The 24,371-nt window shown below is 31.6% G+C and overlaps 2 protein-coding genes across 2 annotated transcripts; both read right to left on the bottom strand.

Annotated features, from left to right (window-relative positions):
• Nucleotides 1-6,695: 6,695 nt before the first annotated feature.
• LOC145193370 (uncharacterized) lies at nucleotides 6,696-10,744 on the bottom strand. Its single transcript, XM_090073143.1, has 5 exons — nucleotides 9,546-10,744; nucleotides 9,182-9,419; nucleotides 8,901-9,085; nucleotides 7,838-8,812; nucleotides 6,696-6,995 (listed from the first exon to the last, which is right to left on the bottom strand). The coding sequence occupies exons 1-5, from the start codon at nucleotides 9,936-9,938 to the stop codon at nucleotides 6,774-6,776; spliced, it is 2,013 nt and encodes a 670-aa protein (XP_089929269.1). The 5' UTR covers nucleotides 9,939-10,744; the 3' UTR covers nucleotides 6,696-6,773.
• A 9,291-nt stretch (nucleotides 10,745-20,035) lies between these two features.
• On the bottom strand, nucleotides 20,036-23,616 carry LOC145193213 (cytochrome b-c1 complex subunit Rieske, mitochondrial-like). The gene is made up of 2 exons (XM_080070649.2): nucleotides 23,341-23,616; nucleotides 20,036-20,714 (listed from the first exon to the last, which is right to left on the bottom strand). Exons 1-2 carry the CDS (start codon nucleotides 23,534-23,536, stop codon nucleotides 20,104-20,106), a joined length of 807 nt encoding a protein of 268 aa, XP_079926775.2. The 5' UTR covers nucleotides 23,537-23,616; the 3' UTR covers nucleotides 20,036-20,103.
• Nucleotides 23,617-24,371: the final 755 nt, after the last annotated feature.

Genomic DNA, 24,371 nt, shown 5'->3' with positions numbered 1-24,371 from the left:
TAAGAACTCTAAGGTTTAATTAGAAACAAAAAATCTATTTTAGTATTATTTTGCCCCATTGAAAGTCGAGCACTATTTCATTTTGTTCGAAGATTATTGGGATGTTAGATGACCAACAACATTTTGTTGTAACTTTGTACATTGTGCAAAGTTACCCCAATTTCCACCAAAAACGTTCTTCAATCACAAGATTGCTAATCTTTATTTTTTATATTGACATTTGGTTTAACACTTAGTATACTACATAACCAATGCCATATCAAAAACTTCAAACAGTTTATTCACTTTTGAGTTCAATTCTAATTTTCTGCACAGATAAATAACTTTTTCCTGTCTATTTCTATGTTTAAATAAAACGACTATGTTGAAAAAATGGCTATGCTATGCTATAAACGTTCTATGTTTAAATAAAGCTCCAGCCTACCGAAATGTAGTAAAAAAATGAAAGTATAAGCTCCGAAGAGGGCCTTAATGAATTTCTTCATTTTAAAAGAATAGCCACTTTTTATAATTAAAGTAGTTTGTAGTTTTTAGTAATTAGAGTACTTTGCGCATTTCCCCAGTGCCTAAACAAGTCCGCATCTACATACTACAAATCCCTACCTAAAAAAACCTTACAGCATGCATATTTACTCATACAGACCTTTTTAAAATGAGTTTTAGCCCCCAGAGCTTATATGGATGAAAACATATACAACCTGACATAACGGTCTGCAAAAATTCTTTGACAGTCTTGAAAACATGTCACAAGAACTAAACGTTACCAAAGAGACAAAGTTAAACCTATTCACACAAGACCCTAATCTGAAACAGAGAGTCCTCTTAAGTCCACCAGCTACCTATACAAAAGCAGTCAGGATAGCAAGAGTTAACAACTTTTTTTATCAACGATGATAACGAACAAATAATTGAGTTGTGAAAACCAAAATTGACCAAACTACAGCCTAAACCCACGAAGACAAACACTGTAACATTTGCTGACAATGATGAACCTCCACAAAGAGCTTACAAAGTGATTTAGCCAAGCTTGCCAATGCGACGAGAGCAGTTGCCTGAGTAAAACAAGAGCTAAGACAACTAAAATTTAGCTCATCCAAACAATGTAGGATAATCATTCTACATCAAAGAATAGTTACCCAATACCCCAAAACCAACCCACCAGCTATAACTGTCATAATACAGATCATAAGGCAAGAAACTACAACCGAGCCTTACATGAACCCCTGATTCCGTTACCTAATAACCCACCGCGTGAATTCTACAACTACGGACCTTCTTGGAAGAAAATTGTCAATACCTGCAATTCCAACTAGTCTACATTACAACTAAATTGCCATAGAAATCCAAGGTATAGTATTACCGAAAATGATTGGCGGCACAACGAGAGGAGGTTTAACGATCGAGGATACAATCAGACCCCAAACAATAACACGAACAAACCCTATACCCTAGCCCTATCGCTTTAACAAGAATACCAGAAAATACCACCCTAAAGCACTTTAAAATTAAATAATACCCGTAGTTCAATAGATAACAGTCAAGTAAATTTTACTTCTTATGGTAATGATTTAGATAACCAAAACCTTACAAATCCTCTCTTCTTAAATAATGAATTCCAACTTATGAACTACAGCTTCCCCAATTGTAAACTAAGCATAAGAGAAACTTAATACCAAACCCACCCAAAACAAAGAACCCAAAATAAAAATCCAAAAATCATGCAAATACAAAAAAAGAGAGGGAGAGGTTAGCGAAAGTGATGAAAGACAAGGTACACTCATATAAGACACACGGGCGGGTATACAAAGGGTTAAGAGATATACAGTCGAATGCGTCGAGATAAAGAGCCATTAAAAAAAAACGAGAGAAGAAGTAAGAAAAAGTTTTATTTTAAAGTTAACAACTTTTTTTTGATCTAAAAGAAAAAAATTGTGGTCATCAGAATTAAAAGAAGAAAAAAAAGTGCGCAAAGAAAATAAAGCACATAGTATGATTAAGTCAGAGAGCTACCATAATACAAAACCAGAAGATATCCTCACACCTTTGCACAGCCCATCCCTTTACCCTAGGAAAATAAACGTAAAAAGACCCGTAAAAAGGTATAAGGCCCACCTCGCAGTACAATTTTATAAATTTTGGTTCGGATTGGCTGTGATGTTTATATTAAGTAATTACATACCTTAAGTAATTACATAAAATTTGTTGTAAAGAAAAAAGTTACGTAAAATTTGTTGTAAAGACACATATTGAGTGAGCGGATTTAAATGGTTTGTAGCAAAAAGGTAAATTAGGGAAAAAGTTCCCAAAGTAATGAAGAGAACTTTTACATTGAGTTTGATATTCTTATGGTTGTATTGTAGATGAGCTTCGTTGTATTCCATTTTTATGAAACCTTTTTATTTCATCCTTTAGGATAAAGTGCAAAAGTCTCATAAAACGAAAAAAGTTTCATAAAACGAAAGTTTTAGTAGACTAACAATGGGTTGCTACAAAATGGCTGCCAACAATGGGACTGCCGACAAAATAGTTTCAGAAAAAATAGCCAACAGGAAAGTAGTCAGTTCAATAAACAGTTATCGACTATTTTTTCAGAAGTTATGGAGTTAGCAATTGTTATTTCAGCAGTTAATATTTGGCAGACATTTTGCGGCTGTTAACTCTTATGGACTCGACCCCTACTTGATTGAGCTTTTTTTTCCTTACTGGGGGTTTGCATATGCTCTTTATTTATTAAAATTAAATGGTCTACTGCCTTCCATTTATAATATTTATTTATTTAAAAGGCTAGAAAAACATCCAGCAGATACTTAATACAATTTGAAATGTCAACTTTAAATTGAAAAGGGACACTGAGAATATAAGAGCGAATATTGAGACTTAGCTAAAAAGTGAACAATTGAATTAGTATTACACCGAGCAGAACGTTATTCCAATAATAAATATCGATTCTTAAAAAACGAATGTTGACGCCAGGCTAGAACTTTGAGAATTAGTCTTGAAATACACCGAGCAGAAACCTCTTCAAATTAAAAATGTCAATTCTTAAAAAACGAATATTGACACAGGGCTAGAACCAGGATAGTTAGGCTAAATATACACTGCAATATGAATATTAACACTAACCTAGATATTGGAGAATTAGGTTAGAATTACACCGAGCAGATATCTATTTGTAAGTGTCAATTTTAAAACTTTTTCTAGCCTAATGTAAATATTTACATTAGGCTAGAAAAAGGAGAATTAGGCTAGAATTAAACCGAACAGAAACTTATTCTATTTAAGAATGACAGCTTTAAAATGAATTGAGACTCTCGGCTATAAAATTGAAACCTTAGGCTAGAATGAGACCGAGCAATTATTTAATCCACTTTAAAACGATCATTGATACAAGACAAGGAGTTGGATTGTTGGGCTGAGAAATGCACCGAGCAGAAACTTAATTAAATGTCTAGTTTATTATATTATTGTAGTATTATCAGTATTATTTGAGGTATGATTAAATATAAATTTGTTTAAACTGATGTATAAAAGAATAAAGGTTTTAAGAGATAATATTTATGACTTGGATGTATCAGGTAAATATCATGTGAGGTAAATACTATGTGAGGATGGACTGTATAACGATCTGGTACATATGTGTCAATTGGGCGTAAAAAATCTTTTCATCTGCTTCAGTCTATAATTTCTTCAGCAACATGAATCTTTAATTTAGTCATCAGTTCAAAAATATTTTTACTACTCCCCAATCCCCGGGGATTATTTCTTCCCTGAGGCATTCACTATTTAGTCTTCACCAAGCAACGCAAAAATATTTGCAAATAAAACAAAATTTATTTTATTTTTTTTTCAATTAGTAAATTAATCTAGACTTGATCTTTGACACGATAATTTGACCTTGGATACGCTTTAGTGATATAGAAAAAAACAACCTTTCATTACTCAGCAAGAACTCTTAATTGAACGGTTATCTGCTCACCATCTGTAAAAAGAAAAGAACATAAAAAAAAAAGATCGACAAAAACAACTTGAAAACTGAGTATATTATATATTATATACATAATTTATCGAGCTGTTTGAGAAATAAAAAGGAAATAACGCTTACCACTTCTTTCTTTTTTTTTTGTTCTTTTTTTTTCATTTTTCTTCTAAAAAATTAGACACCAACCGTTAAAAAAATATCTTTTAAAAACAATAAATTATGTAAAGTTTAGAGCAAATAGCACACAAATTACATTTGCGTAGTAAAGCGTGACACAGTGTGCCAAAATACCAAAAATAATTGTCAATATTACACGCTGAAAATTTGTCATTATGATCGAAATGTGTTCATAGCAGAAATATTTATTAAAATTAACATTAAGCATCAGTTCCTTTCATCAGGTATTTTGACGAATTAACTTGATGAGTATCATGAGTATCAGGGTTTTTGATAGTTTTTCACTATAACCATGTAGTTTTAAACATCGCATAAACTCCCCCCCCCCCCCCCTCCCAGTACCTTTTACTTATCTTTATATCTTCCAATATATTTTGCAATATCTTTTGCTATTTCCATTAGCTTTTATTTATGTGAGTTTATAATAGTATATTGTTTAAAGTTTATAAATGAATATGTGACGTAAATGTTTTGCCAAGTTTTGCCAGGTTTTGCCATTAACAAAGATATGTAAGTTGTATATTGTGGTTAATGCAAAAATACTTTTTTAACAAGCGGTTTATGCAACTTTTTAAGTATCTTTTATCCGAATTGCATAAGTATGAGGATGTAACAAAAATATAAGACAATGAAAAAACATTTTTTCGTTTTGTGTTTGGTAATTGTTGCTTCCTTACATTTAAATTATTATTACATTTCTTTAATATGTTAATTTTTTTTTTTTATATATAGTTGTTTACTGGAAAAAAGAACAAAAAGTAAAACTTTACAACTCTTTACGAGATAATGTTTCTATTCAAGATAAAAAATCATTTTTTGTCAAAACTTTGATTTGCTGTTTAATTAGAACAACAAAAATACTTTTTTTTAAAATTGAAGACTTTTTACTTTTAAACATAAAATTACTGAGACTTTTAAACATAAAATTACTGAGACTTTTAAACATAAAATTACTGAGACTTTTAAACGTAAAATTACTGAGACTTTTAAACATAAAATTACTGAGACTTTTAAACATAAAAAGAAAACAGAGAACAGTCAAACAGAGGACAGTCTGTTGATGGCCTCCGTAATTTAAGTTAAGAACAGTCGTTGTTTCTAATTTGTCTTATTCCACCTTTAGATTAGATTATGTTAGAGGAACCTTAACTGATAATTGGAGGAACGCAGAACATTCTTCTACTTTACATTGTCAGCCTCAAAAATTAAAATTTGAATAAAAATCAAATAATATAGTAATAGTTCAGTCTTAGTTAAAAAGCTGATTTCTGAAACGGCCTTTATCGCAATATTTGACTTCAAAAGGGCTCACTATTTTTGAACGCACGCCGAATTGATAAGAAAATTTTTCCCCAGTTTCAAACTTTTATACAACCTCTAATCTTTGTGTCATAAGTTAACAGATGATTAGAAAAACAGCAAACCGATTGGTCAAAGAAAATGAACCGTGTCAATCAATCTAAAAACATCAAAATATCTTGAGAATAATTTAAAAATTCCTTTCAACTTTGTCATTCATTCTAGAAAATAACCATCATTAGCCATACGGAAATAAAATTGAGTCTAAAAAACAAGCATAAGGCATTAATCTGAGGCGATAGACATAGAGGATTATAGCAAATTTCATTGCTATAGTTATTTCTCAACTAAAACTAAAGTAAAGAAACTTATTTCGTTGAACTTTAATATAATTATTCATGATGCTAATAAGATTATAAAAATGTTTTTAAAAAAAAAAAAATATTTTTCTATTTTTATACTAGATGAAACAAATGAACTTCAATCTAGTTCCAGTGAAAAAAACACCATCGAAGTTTGCAATTTTTAGCCCCTCCTTGATTCATCAATTCAACAACATGATATAGTCTTTTTACATTTCTCATTTAAGCATTATTGCTAATTGTAAATGTTTACATAAATGCAAGACTGTATTACATGGATTGTTACTGTATATCGAAAATGCCTACTTAACTGTAAATTAAACTAAATTGTTTTTTAACTGCGACATTCTATGAAAATTCAAGACCGAGTTTAGGAGCCTCAAAAGAATTTTTTCTGTTATTCTTTTACAACGCGATTAGGAGGTCATGAGGCATATTTTTTCACTATGAGATTTAAAAAGTAAATGAACAAAAAAATCCCAAACCCTAAATATTACACTATTCTCTGGCTAAAAGCCTTTTTCTTTTCTTCTTATCAGAAGGATGTATTAGATAATTATCATAATTCAATAAGAAAACTGAATGCTTTGTTATTACATTATTTATAATTTTTAATGTATGATTAGATTTAGAAAAAAGTGATTGAGTAATAACATTTAAATTAGTTCACATATTTCAAAACTAATTAAATCAAATGACTTATGTGCGTTAATTTTTCATTTCCTTGAACTAGAATCAGTTAAATATGATTAAAATGATAAATGTATCAGACTTTTATTTATAGACTTTAAGAATAGGTTTTTAAATGGTCATTAGTTAATTTACGCTTTTAATTTTATGGTCGTAACCGTTCTAACTTTCTAAAAAAAGAGTAAAAATTGAGTTCTTCAATATTCTTACTTAAAATTAATCACGTTTAACAAGTACAAAAGAAATGCCCCGAATAGTTTCTCATTTCACGGGCTACCATACATAACAATAACGCTCGACTCGTGGTTTTCGCATTTATTCAACCAATCACACTGTCTTTTAGCAACAAGGTTAACGAAAAATGTATGTCCGCTCCAACTGGAACGAAGTCCACAACCAAATCTTACCACATGAACCATTGTAATTGGATATCCGAAGCTAACTGCCGTGCTCCAAGCTTTATCCATAGTGGGCTTGGCTTCCTTAGCCTAAAAATAAAAGTTGATATACTTCTACAACATTTAGAGTGTTAATTATTCAGGTTCTGGATAACCACCAAAAAATAAAAATTTCAGAATTTTGATAAAACTTTTAAAATTGTCTATTGATTTAAATTAGTAGATATATTAATATAAGTAAGTATTTTATACTTGTAACATGATTTTTCACGTTATTGCAAGGTTTAACCCTTGAAACTTTTGTGCTAACACATGTTTTACAGTACTTTTTTACATATTTTCAGACAATTTTTACATACTTTCAGACAATTTTTACATACTTTCAGACAATTTTTACATACTTTCAGACAATTTTTACATACTTTCAGACAATTTTTACATACTTTCAGACAATTTTTACATACTTTCAGACAATTTTTACATACTTTCAGACAATTTTTACATACTTTAAGACAATAGAGCTATCCCAAAACAATGAAAGGACAAAAAATCACTACAAGCTTAAATTGATCTGGATATATTAAATTGCTCTTGAAAGTTTGAAGTAAAATACTTGAACCAATCTGAAGCTGAATTCTGTTGCAGGCCAAGAGAAGTATCAATAGATTAGTTGCTAGTTATGCTTTTTTTATACTTCTACAATTTATACAAAATATGTTAAGTTATTACAATTTATACAAAACATGCAAATTTTTGAAATGAATCAGGTAAAACTAAGTTTACAATTGTTAAAATGGATCATTAAAAAACCTTATATCCTCAATATCAAAAATTTGATCTTTTCAAAGAATCCCTCTTTTTTTTTAGTTGTTATTCACCTTAATTTTAAATGAGCTTTTAGTATTTAAAATTTTTGTTTGTTAAAAACTTACGTAATTAGTAACTGCATTTTGTACTGCTTTATTTATTTGATTCATTTTATCGCCAGGGGGGAACCTTGAACTTTTTTGGGCCCAACCAACAACAACATTTCGACCATGTTTTCGAAAAATACTCACAAACCAACCTGTAACAGAATGGGCATCGAAGCCTGATACTTCGTTATAAGAGTTAACTGTAAAATAATAGGCAGGATATAACTGGCTCAATGAGTCCTTTAATATGTTTCTGAAATCATCATTGGTTCTTCCGACGTATCTGATCATTTCTCTTTCCACTTCACCAGTCAAAATTTCTTGAACAACGTATTTTTCTTCGCATGTATTTCCTCTCCAACCTAATGGACAAGAGCATCTAAAAGTACAAGAGATATCGGTAATGTCTGTACACGTTCCGCCGTTTTTACATGGCAGGCTTAGACATTTTGGCGTGCAACAGGAATAGCCACCACCAAAAATGTTGTTGCAGAATTGCTGTTTCGGAACACAGTTATCGTCCCACCCACAGGTATTTTTGGTAAGTGGATTGCACGTCTTGATTCCAAGATCAAGTTTTTTCGTTTCGCAATAGTTGTAATAGAGTGGAGCCATCCATTTTAAAATATCTTTGTAGTTAATATTTGGATACCTCTTCATGTATGAGCTAGAAAACAAGTTTAAGAGAGAACTCAACTCCATTTTAATTGGCATAGGTGATTCGAACTTTTGCTGAGACCAGTCTATCAAACTCTTTGCTGGTTTTGAGCCGTACGATGTAATGTATTCCCTAGTAAAGCCTTCCACGGTAGCGCTGTTGACACTATTTCCCAAACTATTGCAGGATTGGCTCGTTTGTCCAAAACCGACACCTGATCCTAAATGAACATTAAGTCGTTCTTGATTGCACTTCTCAATATTTTCATCGTTGTTTCGTTTGTATTCAGCTTGTGAGTATCGCCTTGAAATAGCAGTTCTTGCGCCCATAGTTGTCTGAAACAAAGTATTTTTTTTTTACAAATAAAATACTTTTAGTTCGATTGGGATATTTATGCAAACAACTTTAGGTTAAAGCTTTTACCTGCTGAAGAAAATGAGTTCCAAATTCTTCAATAAAACTGTTAAAAACTGACTGCCTTTGAGATATGGGCGCGCCATCTAACTTTTTAACTGCATTTAAAAAGCCTTCTGTAAAAGGAGGAGGGTCGAACGGACTTATTCTAACTGTATACGTGGAGCAAGTGGCATCATTCATTGTTAAAACTCCTGGAAAAAAAAAGCATTACAAGAATTTTAATTTTTAATTCTTTTTTTGAAAAAAATACAAAATGTTATAAATTAAAATTTCATGAAAAAAAAAACCTTTATTTTTGGTAAAAAATTCTTCATTCGTTTGATAATCAGAGCTTGACGAAAATGCTGCATCAACAAGAGGCGGAACTTTGGTTTTCATGCCAATACCCTCAAGCTCTGCACTGACCTCAGTTTCCATGTTGGATGTGAATGTGGTTCCCTGGGAAGATTTCGCCCCAACTTTTTGTTTGTAACCAGACACAGTTGTAATGATATCCGTACTCAGTGTCAAGCTGCATTGAACAACCTATGAAAATAATCCAAATTTTGATTTTTCTCGAAAGAAATTACTGATTTTTTTTAGAATAGGTTTTACTTGTTTAACAGTTTGAAAACTGTGAGAAGAGAAAAAGAAACGAGGAAAGAAAATTACCTGACGGACAGTGACACCGCCATGCAGCGCGTATCGACCTTCCGCTGTCAGGTAGGTTGGTACAAAAATGTAACCTGTTGAAAAGCCGGGATCTTGTGTGAAACCTGACGCGAACGGGTTACCCAAGAGAATGTTGTAGCCCGTCATCACTGATACAATATTTGGATATGGTTCATGGCTAGGATTGCACCAATCTGCATTACAAATTCCTACGGTTTCGATTGCGTTAAGACTGCTCAATAGAAGTAACAACTCTGCAATCATTTCTTTTTTTTCAAAGTTACTAGCCGTAAATAAGCAGTAACTGTTGTCACTTCGAGATGTTTTTTTTCTTATGAAAGAAATTATTTTCAAGGTTTTTATCTGATCATTAAAACAAAGATAAAATTTCATTCAGATGACAAAAGACTAATCAAATTACAAAAAAATTGAAATGTAGTTTAATTTAACCAATCAAAAACAATTGTTCAGAACTAATTGCTCGGGACCTAAAACAATAAAAGTTAAATGTAATGATAGTTTTGATTTTTACAAGGAGCGTTAATGTAATATTAACAGGAACTACACTATTATTGCCTTTGCAATCTTTAAATTAAAATCCATTTATGAAACGTAAACTTTTATGAAGTTTATATTTTAAAGTTGATTTAAGGAAAAATCACAAGGGAATTTCCAATCAATAACTGTTTTTATTATCCTTTACTTTATTATCCTTTATTGCTTCTAATAAAATCAAATGTAAGTTTAATAATGAAGAGATCTCACTTCGACATTTTTAGGGACAAACCGTAATGCTTCTGAGCCCCTTATTCAGCTAGCTTCATTGCGACGTAAAAAAAAACTTTACATGCATAAATCAATTGAATCAAATTTTTATGTTTTAATGTTTTGGAACTAAAAGTTTTTTTGCGAAACTTTACTTATTCGTCGACATTTAACAGTAATTAAATGATATATGTCTAAAGAGGTTTTTTTTATTTTTTGTTAAAAGTAAAAACAATTAAATAGTTGAATGAGTAAAAAGAAATAGCATGCTGTTGATTGAAATTTTTGCAAACGACAGCTGAATTTGCAGAGTCTAGATCAGGTTGGCAATCACACTTTTCACAGTCACACATGAATTTATTGAAAAGCGTTTAATTAAGTAGGGTTATTAGCTTCTTTTTCAAATCTTCTCCAAAACTTTTTTCAACGAATGAAAAATCAAAGAAAAAAAAGGTTTTGTAAGAAAAAGAAGTTAAACAACTTTATCAATTTTTATGAGAACGCAAGTTGTTTTATAAGAACACAAGTTAGAACTTATAGAACGCAAGTTGTTTTATAAGAACACAGGACTAAAAAAATTTAATAGCAAGATGATGTTACTTATGTGCAAAAAAAGGCAAATTTAAAGTCACAGTTACACAAAGTCACGGTTACTGCTATAGTTTTACTGTTATCTTAATTATTTTATTGACTTTTTTAAATTACAGTTTGCGACGTTTTCAAGATGCACAAAATATTAGCTTTCATGATCAGGAAATATTTGAATGGCATGAAGTTTCCTGAAGATGTAAACGAGAGAGGAAAAAAATAAAACTTTAAAAGGCAATATCAAAACTTTAATATTTGTAGGCAACAAATTGATTTATTGCAATAGAAATATTGGCAAGGTGAGGAAAACTTACTTCGTTGGAAACGTAAAATTTTAATTGATTCAAAACTTCAAAAATAAATTTAACATTATAAAAATTATTTATTTCTAACTTACATTTAAATTGAATTATATAAAAAAATGAATTTAAATCTAGCCTGGAAAGTAACCTATTACTTAATGTATTAGTTTATGACAGTAAAATGAAAACGAAAGCAGTAAAATTTTAACGTCGTAATTTTACTGAAAAATTTAAACGGAGTAAAATATGACATGGGACAAAAGGTTGGCGATACAAGGTTATTGAATGACTAGTGACTTTTTTTTCTGCTTTATCGTTTTAATATAAAAAGGGATGCTCAATAAATCATACGTTATTTTAAAAAAAGAAAATTGAGATTTAAAAGGAGAAATTAGACAAGAACTTTACATCGAGAACTATCATGCTTTTTCAATGAAATTACTAATGAATTTTTCATAGAGAACTATGGCGGTTTTCCACGCACTAATGATATTCACCTAAAATCTTGAAAATATCTGTGAAAATCAACAAACGACTTTTTAACAAAACACTCCATACACTCCTAGTGAATATTGATAGAATGCTTGATATTTATGGGTACGAGTACTGGTCAAGTATTAATGCCTATACAACAAGCACAAGTGTACGGGCATTTCCATTACCTACTCTTACACAAGTACGTACGGACATTACTCGTACAATGTGTGGTTGCCTGTACACGCTTGATGGTTTTTTTGTGCATTTTCACTCATAATCGTATATACCTGTTAAAAAAAAGATTTGAGGCTTGAAGGGGTTAAAAAATCTCAGAGTGAACTTTTACTGTTAAATAAAGTTTCTCAAAGAGAAAATTTTTGTAATCCCAAGAGGAGGCGGAACTTCTGTCTTTTCTTCTTCTCCTCTTGCTCCGTGCAATCAGAAACTCTCAATTTTTAATAAAATTATAAAGTTCTCAGTTCAGAGTTCAGAAATACCCTCCCCATAATAACTGTAAATTAAGGAACTTTCAGAGTTCAGCTCTTATTGAAGTTTTTGATTTATTCAACTAATTTGTGCTAATTGACCCATTCACCAATTCTGATAAAACAATTGTATAATTCTGTATATGTGTGTGTCTGTTTGTGTGTATAAATGTATATAATTTAAATAACAGCTGAAATATCGTATCATTGTATAAAATTTACCGGTCATATACGGGCATCCTAAAGGTATTGGGTAAAAGGAACGAGCTTTTACGAGTGCTAAAATATTATATTTATTATATATTACATTTTTTTATATAAGTAATCAGTGGCGGATCAAGAGGGGGCTAGGGGGGGCTATAGCCCCGGGCCCCACAATTTTAGGGGCCCCGATTCAAAGCAAATAATTTTTTATTAACTTTGAAAATTAAATCTTTTATTAACTTAAAAGAGCCAAAGTTAAATTAACTGTAAGAAGTGATGGTTACAACCACGTAAATAAGTTATTTGGATTTCTATTGAAGCTGTTAACTATTAGTACCATGGATTTGCAAGTTAGCGCGAAAAAAATTTAAGGCGTGTACTCAAATGATTTAGAAGATAGTTTCATATTTGAAATAGAACAATTTGTAACATTATTAAAGTTGCAGCCTCCGGGGTTTTTTTTCGCATAAAAAAGATAAATCTGAGACTGAAAACACATTGATTCCTCTGCATGTTTTTAAATTGGATTGTTGAAACCGATATTATTGATGTATTTCCAAATGTTTATATAACATATCGCTTGTTTCTAACTATTCCCATAACAAATTGCGAGGCTGAGAGATCATTCTCTACTCTTAAAAGAGTTAAGAACATGCACCGATCAACAATGGTCCATAGTCGTTTAAGTAATATAGCAAGATTAACTATTGAGTCAAAATTATTAGAAACTTTGGCATTCAACGATGTGATTGCAGAGTTTGCGGGGAAGAAAAGCAAAAAAAAAAATCACTCAACTTAGTTCAATAAAATAAATATAAAATTTGTATATAAATAAATATCCGTGATAGCGTTTTCAAGAAAGTCTTTGTTTTACTCATTTTTGTCGTTGTTAGTGGAACGGGGCCTCCTACTTTAATTAGCCCCGGGCCCCGAAAAGTCTTAATCCACCACTGCAAGTAATACTTGTATATGCCTAAAAAATTGTACGAGTTATATACAAGTATTTGTATAAATTATGTTAGTTTTAACGGGCAATATTCCCTGAACTTGCCCGCTTATCGAACCCGTAGACCTCGAGTATTCTGTGGCTACTAGTAAACGAAGCATCACACAAGCTAGCATCAGTAACACCCTCACCACAACTCACCGTATTTTACCAAAAACCATAAACCACTTTTAAAAAATTCAGCAAACTTTTTGTGTAAACAAAAATTTAATTGTTAAATGTTATTTAAATTTTCCACATCAAAATTAAGAAATACCAAAAATAATAAAGAACCAACGTCTTTTCAACAATAATAAACTCTCAAAAAAGGTTGAGATTCTAAAAATTAAAATGTTTACAATAATGCTTTGAAAAATGTTTACAATCATGTTTTGAAAAATAACAGTTTCAAAAGGTTTGAGATTGCATTGAGATCAACACTCCATCAGTGGTGCATTGAGATCAACACTCCATCAGTGGTGCATTGTGTGGGTGTTATGATTTCTTTTTGATTAAACACCTATCAGTAGAAACTAAAAACTTTACGTGTTTGATATTTGAGATGGATTGGATAATATTATTTGAGAATCAAAACTGTTTACAAAACTGATTTTAGAGGTTTTTTTATTTAAAATATGCAAGGAGTGTAGAAATAAAATTGGACCAGAATTGCCACACCAGTTAAATTGTACATCGAGACAATAAAACTGGACGGACAATAATGATAATGGTAAATATATTGTATAAAACCAATTATTTTTTTGTTTTGTTTGTTCATTTTAGTTTTTGCAATAATCCTTTATGTGATGAGCCATAGGCGCCGAGTTCACGGGGGCAACAGGGGCAGTGCCCCCCCCCCCCCCCAGGAAATTTAAATTAGTAATATATTATCACGGATTATCTCGGGGGCGAATAGATACTCTCGCCCTCATGATAATCCGTGATAATATATTATTAGTATAAATTTCCTGGGGGGGGGGGGGGACACTGCCCCTGTCGCCCCCGTGAACTCGGCGCCTATGTGATGAACAATATTTTGGTATAAAACGTTTAATTTCTAGATGTGAGAAGTTCTATAATTCAGCATTTTAAAATTTGAAAGAAAATTTGAAAGAAAATTTGAAGAAAATTTGAAGAAGGAAATAAACTTAAGTTTACAAAGAACATTTTTTTTTTACTGTGCAGCGACAAAATAAAACATTGTTAGCTGATTCTTCCACACCAATTTTTTGAGATGGCATCCTTTAAAATATCAGATAACCGGAAGGCATAAGTAAAGAGAGCTGCAATCGTGGTAGAGTAAATTGACTTATTACAGCAGCACTTGTAGTAGATTAAATTGAGTCTCAATCCAACCTGAAAAAAATAATTGTACTTCTATTTGTGAATATCAACCGATATTCTTGTGCGTTTGATATGGAATTAATAAATATATTTTTTTGAATTGAAAGTGTTTCTCCTTCCGTGTTTATAAATTCATGACCCTGGTTTGCAGCTAACAATGAAAAATTTATTTTTCAGTGCATCCATCGTACAGTTTGAATGGTCCAATCCTTTGTCGATGATCATAAATCTAATTGCTAAAGTTTGAAAAATTCAAAATTATCAGCGATGTGTAATGGTAAGTGTGTCAGGCATCCACTCAGAGATCGTCCAGGTTCTTGATGTTCATGGAACTTTATTTTCTCAGTTGCAATAAAAATAGAAAAGCTGGATTTTAGTGTGCAAGCTGGATTTTTAGTGTGCAAAAAATAGTGCATGTTTTTGTCAAACATACAAATTTCTTTGTTTTCAGAAAGAGTAAGTTCATGTGGTAACTCATTCTTATGCTTAAAAGAGCTTTTTTATTCTTAGTTTTTGACCGCGCTAACACATCCCCCATGGTCAAAATAACTCAAATTATCGCTTTTTTTAGATTTGAACTTTTTTTTTTTGGCCCTTGAGGGTATTGATAAAAAAGATAATATTTTTTTTTAATGCTCAGAATCTCATAGAAAACATAAATTCCAATATACTATATTCGATTTTAAAACTTTAATCCGGTTTAATGGAACGAAAAATTAAACCAGTCCGCTTAACTTATTTCAACAGCTCCTTAGTTAGATGTCGTGTTTGCAGTTTATAAATTAGTTTCTGGTGTAAGAAAAGGTTGATAGTTAGTAGATTAAAAGTTAAAATTCTTTTCTGGAATTTACACCCCAGTGTTAAGAGATAAAAGGTAATAAAACGTTCACTGTTTCTTGTTAAATAAATGGCAGACACATCACAGTTGATATTTTTGGGGATAGTGCTCTTCTAGCTAACCCGAAAAAGCCACCTATATGGGGTGATAGTGGACACATGTAGGTGTCCATAAATGGGTTTTTTGAAACCAATCTATTATGTCTGAGAAAAAAAAAATCAATTTTAAGTTGAAAATTTCCCAATTTTTTTACTGTTTCGATTATTTACTAAACAAGTCATAAAATTGAAATGGGTCATTGGAACTTCATGAAATTTTATGGTGTTGTACCTGTATAGTAAAGCTATCAATGTATAAAATTTCATGCAGATATCTTGCTTGGTTATAAAGTTATAGGCCAAACGTTTTGCAAAATCATAGATTTTGACAGTGTTGGTACCAAAAGTTTTTAGTTTTGGTAAAAAAATTTTGTCTGATTGCCCTGAATTTTTGTATGTATACTCTATAGGCAATAGGCAACAACTTTTGTTATTAGAGTTTTGAAATTAGACAATTTGCTAAAAAACTGTGGCCACAAAATCATTTCGAGCCCCAAAATTTCCTTATAAAATTGGCAAATTGATTTTCAATGAAAATGACTAACTGAGGGGTCCATTTTGCATTTTTTGCTACCCTGAGCACCAATCAATATAAAAAAATGTAGAGCCTATTGAAAAATAACAAAAAATTGCAACTTTTAGGTCAGTTTATAGATTTTTAAAAAATAGGCCTTTTTTGTGTACATTTTCTATGCATTAGTATAGGTTCAAAATGGAAAAGCTATAAGTAACCATGGCTTTTTTTGCATGAAAAACTAAAAAATAAAGTTAGATTGTAAAATATAATGGAATTCATGCACACATAACACAAATTGAAGGGGTTTTGCCCAATAAGTTAATTTTAAGGCTTCCTCTTCATGCATCTTGGGTCTTTAGTAAAGGTTCAAAGCTGAAAAAAACTTTTAGATGCAATAAAACTTGAATTTTAATCAGGTAAGTCACCTGAAATAGTTGAAATAAAGAGTTGAAGAAAACTCAAATATTAGAGGTGAAAGCTTTTAACTCAAAAATTTTATTTTCTTCTTAAATTGATAACTTAACAATTTTCTCTCAATCACAATTTAAGTTTTTTTTCTTGATTCAAGAAGTGTTACTTTCTAATTTAATTAAACAGTTCTAAATAAGCTGCACAATTTTAGAATTATAAAATGTGGCATTTTTGGCAGAGTAAGACTATTAAAGGTGCTTTTTGCTGTAGTCCACAAGGCAGTTTTTAAGTCTAAGAGCGTATTCTGGATGAGATGGGAGTCGTTTGTATCGTTACCAATGATGAGAAAAGTCTTGATGAGCTGCTTCAAATACCTATTCGTTGTAAATTCCAAGTGGTGACATGTGGCGGTTCACAAAGTCTTTGATGTCGTGAAATACCATACGGGTCTGGGGTGTGACAATAGCATTCGGGATGGCAAGATATGAGTCTTGAAATTGTTGGATTTTGTCCAAAAAGTCATCCTCAAGGTCTGATTCAAAGCAGCTTTTCACTACAGCATCAAACTTCCTGAGCGCTTCGATGAATCTAAAAACTTGGAAAGTCGACTCAGCTTCTACCACTGTTGAAGCCTATCCACATTCCGAAGAAGTTTGCGACAATCTTTTCCTTCAAACATGCCTCCATTTCATGTTTCATGGGCTCAGTTTCATGTTAAGAGAAGTTGGCCATTTTTCGGCATTGGGCCGTACACTTTTCATCTTCTGAAAAATGTGGTTAACAACTCCAAGGTAAAGATGCAATTCCGGTGGAGGCAAAATGTCCATAATGAGAGTATCATCGGCTCCAATGAGGATAGGTGGATGGACAACATTGCCGGTGTGTTTTGCCTTGGCAAGAATGCTCCCAGCACTCAAGAAGCTTTTATAGCTCTCTCTGAGTGACCCAAGTGTTCTCAAGGCTCCAGCCCTCTCTAGATTTGTGAAATCAACGCTACACCAAGAGCAAGGGTGAGAGCTTGAGTGAGCTTGAAGCCCACAGAGAATGTTGACCAGTTTTAAGTCACAAGCAACAATGGCCTTCACTCTATCGACTTGAATGAGCAACCAAATTTGGTGGACATTCTCATAAGTCTCGGGAAGCTCTTCTGCAACTGCCATGAGCATCTGGCGCTTTCCACCCGTATCTTTTGCAAGCCTGTCAGTCAAGAGACGCTTTTGAGGTGGGGACTCTTTTGTGGCTCTGTCGATGACTCCCAAACAAAACTCCAGAAACTCCTTGCCACCATCGATTCCGATTTTTTTAATTCGCTCAGTTGAAACATTTCGAGATGTGCTGATTGTGCTGATAAGGTCAGTGATGTTTTTACAGTGGGCAACAGTGTGATCTGAACCAGTTTCACCTTTTGCATCAGAAGCCTTTATATTTGAGTGGGTAAAAAAATCACTCAGTTTTCTACCAGCAGATAGAAAATGTTTGTTAAAATTCGGCTCAACAAGCTTTGTGCCTGAAGTCTGGTTTACTACTCTTGCCAATTATTCCCACATTAGATAAACCTGTGTTGAGCTGAACATTGACCATGTCTTGTGTCTTCAAAGCAGGAGAGACGGTTTTTGGTATATTTCCACTTGGCCCTGTAATTACAAATTGGCTTATGAAACATTTTTCCAATTACTAAATTATTAAGGAGAAAAATGCTTCTTGAATAAAAATATTTGTCACGTCAATGTAGCATTACTTAAGGTATTCATTACTAAATGAAGCACCTGGCGTCACAGGAAGAGATGGTCCTCTAGATGGTTTTGATAGCCTTACAGTGCCTTTTGGTGAAGCTGTTTTGCTTGCAATCACCTTTGCAGCAATCTGTTCTGCAACTTTTTCATCTTGAGCAGCTAGCCCTTTGAGGTTTTCACGAAACGTGGATTGGTTACAATTGTAAGGAAAGCCTTTCCCGATGGGACTCAGACAATCGTTGCAGCGCACAGTGGGCCCTTTCTCATCAGCTCGAGAAACATGTAGCGGATGTTTCTCATTCAGCTTTAGACGCCCAATCCTGCAGACAAGACAGTCACAGTTTTCGCCACTTGAAGTCATACAGTGATGGTAGAACAACTTCTTTGCCTTCATCTCGCTTCTTCATGATTGTCCGGCATTTATAACATATTCCTTGAGGCATTCTTCCATCACCCAAGTCTAAGTTGATCCCATAGATTTTTGACAAACGTTGTGATTGGAATGAAGTTATTTGCCTGGTGAACTTTTTAAGGCAAGTTAGACAATTTTTCTGTTTGACCTCGTGACCTCTTGCATGATTTGGCATTGTGAGAAATTGCTTAGTCTCCTGTAAATGCAACAGTATTCAAATAGTTTTACCAGTCTTGAAATTTAAACTGTCTCTTAGTTGTGCAAATGGAAAGAATTTTAAAAAAATAGGCAAGAGCTTGTAGACTTATAAGCCAAAATATAATTGATGTTATTAACAATATATGCAACTGAAACAAATCGAAACTTTACCTGTATGCAGAAATATGGACGGTCACAAAAGTGAGGGTGAACCTTTTATTTGGAGATTGGTCTAAAATTTAAGCAAGCTTTAAAGTATATTTATTAGGATTAAAATAGTTTTGATATAAAAGCAAACTATTTTCATATCTACTCTCTCTTTAGTTCATTTACCCACTTACACATCTTATAGTATTTTATATAGTATAGTTTGCATGAGTATAGTACACAATCAACTTTTTTAACAATAAATATGGAATACATCTATTAAATAAATATCATTTTTAAAGTATGCACCTTTTTCTTTGAAATCATTTTTTTTTAAATAAAAGTGCGCACTATACTCAATAAAATACAATACTTTTTACCACTTCTTACTTTTTCCGCTGAAAAACATTTCCATCTTAAACAGAATTTTTTTACCAAAACTTAAAAACTTTTGGTACCAACACTGTCAAAATCTATGATTTTGCAAAACGTTTGGCCTATAACTTTATAACCAAGCAAGATATCTGCATGAAATTTTATAAATTGATAGCCTTAGTATACAGGTACAACACCATAAAATTTCATGAAGTTCCAATGACCCATTTCAATTTTATGGCATGTTTAGTAAATAATCGAAACAGTAAAAAAATTGGGAAATTTTCAACTTAAAATTGATTTTTTTTTCTCAGACATAATAGATTGGTTTCAAAACACCCATTTATGGACACCTACATGTGTCCACTATCACCCCATATAGTTGACTTTTTCGGGTTAGCTAGAAGGGCACTATCCCCAAAAATATCAACTGTGACATTCGATAAAATTTAATTTACTGATCAACATGAGAAGAAACTAGATTTACTGACCAACATGGAAAGAAACTAGACTATGAGCGAGTTAAAGGTTTCGCAAGATAATCAATGGGATACATGGCATATATATCCAAAAAAAATAAGTAAAAATATTATTCAATAAGACTTTTACTCTTAGAACTTTCGAATACTTTTATTTCATTTTCAATCATCAAATTAAACAAAATTTAAATTCTTCTTCATCATCCCACCACTACTGTTGTATCTGACGTAAATTCATAGGGAGGAACTTCAAGATTTAATGGTGCAGGTCCTTTCCTAATTCTTCCAGAGGCATCATAATGAGAGCCGTGACAGGGACAGTAATAACCCCCAAAATCTCCTGCGTTGGAAATTGGTACACAACCGAGATGGGTGCAAACTCCAAGTATTACAAGATAACTTGGATTTTTTACTCTATCTTCATCCAATTGTGGATCGCGGAGGCTCGCAATATTAACAGCACGCACTTGATCAATTTCAGCTTGAGTTCTGTGGCGCACATATAGAGGTTTGCCTCTCCATTTAATGGTAGCATTCTTACCAGGAGGAATGGTTGTCAAGTCGACCTCTACTTTTGCAACAGCCAAGACATCAGCAGAAGCACTCATTGATGATATAAATTCAAGGGCAATGTTTTTGCCAGCATGAGCACTAGTAACTCCTAGACCGGCAACCATAAGGTAAGTGAATGCTCGACGAGAAATATCACTCTCAGAGCTTTTTGATGTAGGGTCTTTGGTAGAATCTCGTCGATAAGAAGTAAAATCTGGTACTGATATATCAGTGTGACTAAAGCGCTGCTGCATTTTTCCTTTAAGAAAAAAAGAAAAAAAAAAAAAAATTAAATACAATCATAATATATAAAATCAATCGGACAACAGAAGAAACACCATCTGTTTCATCAATTGTTTGATTATTATATGTTAAACTATATTTGCAAAAGCATGAAATCAGAAATTATGTCAATAACACCGCCTGAGTTAACCTCAGATACAAATAGCTACGTTTGATTTATGGCTTTTAAAATCTATACTAAAATTCACCATGATATATAAATTACATGCATATAAGTAATTTACTTTCAGTGAAATATAAATATGATTTCTTATACCACATAAATATTACCTATGAAATGATAGTAAAGCAAATAATGTTAAAAGAAAAGTCCTGTCAAGATGTAAACAATATTAAATTGTTAAAAACAATATTATAAATAACTTTTGATAGGATATACTTTAATTGTTGATAGCATATATTAAAGAGCCTATAATAAAATCAAAAATATTTAAAACAAGAGGATTTACACTGTTTATACCTGGTTATGTTTACAATCTTTTGTAAACAATTTGAACCTAGACTACATTAATTTGAACATGAAATGGATGCTTTCAGAAACGTTCATCGGTAAAAATTCCTAAATGTGCAGCTTCCATGATTACAAGTCATACCACATCTGTCATAGCAATTGCATGTTGTTAAAAGAATCTTTGAAAATACTTCGAAGACCTCAAGATTGGGTTCCAAAGTGTTTAATATGTATTTAGAATACTTTATGAACTCTTTCAAAAACTGTACTATGGACTGCAATTAAAAAAGGAAACACAAAAATTATAATCTTCACAAATATTATAATTTTCAGTTGTGAACTTCTGCTTTCACTCTTCAAATTTTAAGAGTAAAAACATTATCCATAGGCAAGGTCTTAAACAGTTGAATACTTCTCAAAAATAACAATAAAATGGTTTTCCTCCCAATAAAAACCTGATTTTTGTTGGCAGGAATATGATTGATGCAGAAGATCACAACTGAAGATCATGATTCATGTATAAGGAACATAATTTATTTAAGTTTCCTTCACAATTGCAGCCCATAATGCAGTTTTTGATGGATTTCATAAAATATTCTAAATACCTATTTAACACTTAGGTTTTGAAATCCAATCTTGAGGCCTTCATAAGTATTTTCTGAAATTTGTTGATTTCATGTTTCTGCAAATAAAACTGTAAAAAAAACTTATGCCAATCAATTGATGAAAAAAAATCTGGTAGTTTTTATGGTTCAATTTAAGGATTTTTAACAAAATAAGAAATGCACAGTGATGCTAAAAGTATTTCAATCAGTGATTATAACAGAAATATTAAGTAATGGATAACTTCAATTTTTATTTTAAATATGGTTAGCACAAAGAATTGTAAAGACAGTGAAAACGTAAAAATGCTGACTCCTTTCTAAAGCATTATGAATTTTAATAAAACGAAATTGATATGGCTTAAGACCTAAACTTTATGTAATAAATTAATTATAAATATTTAAAACTGTTTTGGTGTGCTTAATTTTTAAGGCATTTTATTTTTGCTTTGGACTTTTATCTTTTTGCTTTTGTCAACATTATTTTGCTCAGAGGCTTGTAACAAAAACTTGCAATATTATCCAATAATTGATTACTGAATAAACATTCTAGTTGAGGAAGTAAAATTCACTTTCTGTAATTTAAAAGTATAAATTTTTTTCCATAAAAACATCATTTAAATATTCATTCTGATTTTTATATTAAAATATAAAAAAAAGCTTAGAAATTGAAAATTAAGTTTTTTGAAAAAAGAACAGAATAGTAATGTATAGTTCCTAATATAAACAGGTGAAGCAATCAGCATACACAACAGACTCTGAAATAGTTTTATTAAAGTTAAGCTAACAAAATTAAAGAAAACACTGTTAATCTCAAAATTTACTAGTTTTTCAAAACTAATATGCTTGTATTACTTCTTCAGATCTTGACATGAATGCTTTAATTCAGATATCATAAATTTCTGCTCATGCCCTTTTACATGGCTGCTGATCTTATATACAGAGCATAACATTTTGGCATATATATTTTTACATATTCAATACACATTGCTTCAATTAATGTTTTATACACAAAAACAGCAACAGCAACAGCAGCAACAACAACAATACCAACAAAAACAACAATAACCATGAAAATCATGTTATAATTTTTCATAAAAAAGAAAAATGAATTCACTTTGTAAAAAAATTATGTTTTATAATTGATTTAGATCCTAAAAATTGGTTTAAACTCTTTTCTGTAAACAATAATAAAGCTTACACAAAATATTTAAGAGTAAACCAAAGCATAATCAAGACATTGCAGGTAAGCACAATGGCAGAAATGCAGGCATTAAACTATGATTAACAACTTAAAAAACCATTTGCATAACAGTTTAGAAAATCGTTTATGCATTACTAACAGGTTGTGTTCAGTAACTATATCATGTCAGCTCAGTCATATATGTAATAACAAAGAAGGACAAATCTCAAATTGTAACTCTCAATATTACTTTACATAACTACAACTGTTTGGAGTATTCCTATGTAAAAGTAATTTAATTTAAAAACAAAAAAGAAAATCTAAAAGTTACATATTAAGTGAATACCTAATCCTGTGGAAAGTAGTGACAAACTTGAAGTAGGACCGGACACAGCACTAAGTTTATACATTGGCTTTGTAAAAGCATGCGGCTTCGTTATATCAATTGTAGTAGGAAGAACTACTCTCGAATTGCTAACGTTAATAAGCTTCGGGGAAAGGTGTTTGGAAAAACTTAGAGACAAGTTTCGACTGGACATCATTTTTTCTTGTATGATGTTGTGCACAGTTCATCAACACCACAGAGTTCTGTAACATTAAAACCCTTTTGAACGGTTACCGAATGATTTTTGCATATATCACTTATTTCTAAATAACTGGGTAACGCAACTCTTAATTTAAAAATTTATGCAGAATTAAAAAACCTGTTGATATTCAGTAAAATAAAGTGATTTAACGCATAATTTTTAGTAAAATTGCCATCAACATAAACCCTTTTTCATTTTTGATCAAGTAATCATTTTTATTACGAAAAATTCATTTTGTACTAAAAAATCTACATTTGAGAAATCTGAACTTAAAAAACAATAACATTAATTATTTGGTTGGGTGGTTAAACTAACTTTTGAAACTGTTACTTTGCTGTGTTTTTTAAAACCAAAATCTGTCAACATTAAAAAATGTCAACATTAACTTTTGCATAAAAATTTCTGTTTAAAAACGCAAGAGAACATTTATAAATAATAACCTCGAGCGACATTGTGAAGTTTTTTAATCTATCAAGAAGAGTCTACAACATCAAAAAACGTCTGGTGAGCGATGGTAACATAAAATGAAATCCCAGCATTGATAAAAAGTGTTCAGTTTCTACCAAAATTTTCGTGACCTGCATCAAGAGGAACGCCTAAAAGGCTATGAGGGCAATGGCCACAAACATGAATGTGTCAGAGAAGACTATTAGAAGAGTGGTAAAAGATTGTATTGAAGCCAATCTCAAGTTAGGAAAAAAACATTCTTTAGATTCTCAAGAAAAAAACTCTAGTCGTCTTCCGAGTTGAGAAGTGTTTCATCGTTAGCCATCACAGCATCAGAGCAAGC

This window comes from Hydra viridissima, unplaced genomic scaffold (assembly GCF_058129835.1).
Source record: "Hydra viridissima isolate aposymbiotic clone 2 unplaced genomic scaffold, HvirCarnegie_v1 scaffold_15, whole genome shotgun sequence".
NCBI classification, from domain to species: domain Eukaryota; kingdom Metazoa; phylum Cnidaria; class Hydrozoa; order Anthoathecata; family Hydridae; genus Hydra; species Hydra viridissima.
Note: the sequence above shows the minus strand (reverse complement) of the source record. Positions and strands in the feature narration are given on the sequence as shown.

What these genes read in the sequence shown, in the direction of transcription:
- LOC145193370 (XM_090073143.1), bottom strand. Translation starts at nt 9,938, where the DNA reads ATGAAATTTTATCTTTGTTTTAATGATCAGATAAAAACCTTGAAAATA. An exon ending in GCGGTGTCACTGTCCGTCAG is followed by an intron (nt 9,420 to 9,545) that starts GTAATTTTCTTT and finishes TTATTTTCATAG; the next exon opens with GTTGTTCAATGCAGCTTGAC. An exon ending in AAAATGCAGTTACTAATTAC is followed by an intron (nt 6,996 to 7,837) that starts GTAAGTTTTTAA and finishes TTTTATTTTTAG; the next exon opens with GCTAAGGAAGCCAAGCCCAC.
- LOC145193213 (XM_080070649.2), bottom strand. Translation starts at nt 23,536, where the DNA reads ATGATGTCCAGTCGAAACTTGTCTCTAAGTTTTTCCAAACACCTTTCC. An exon ending in ACTACTTTCCACAGGATTAG is followed by an intron (nt 20,715 to 23,340) that starts GTATTCACTTAA and finishes TTTTTCTTAAAG; the next exon opens with GAAAAATGCAGCAGCGCTTT.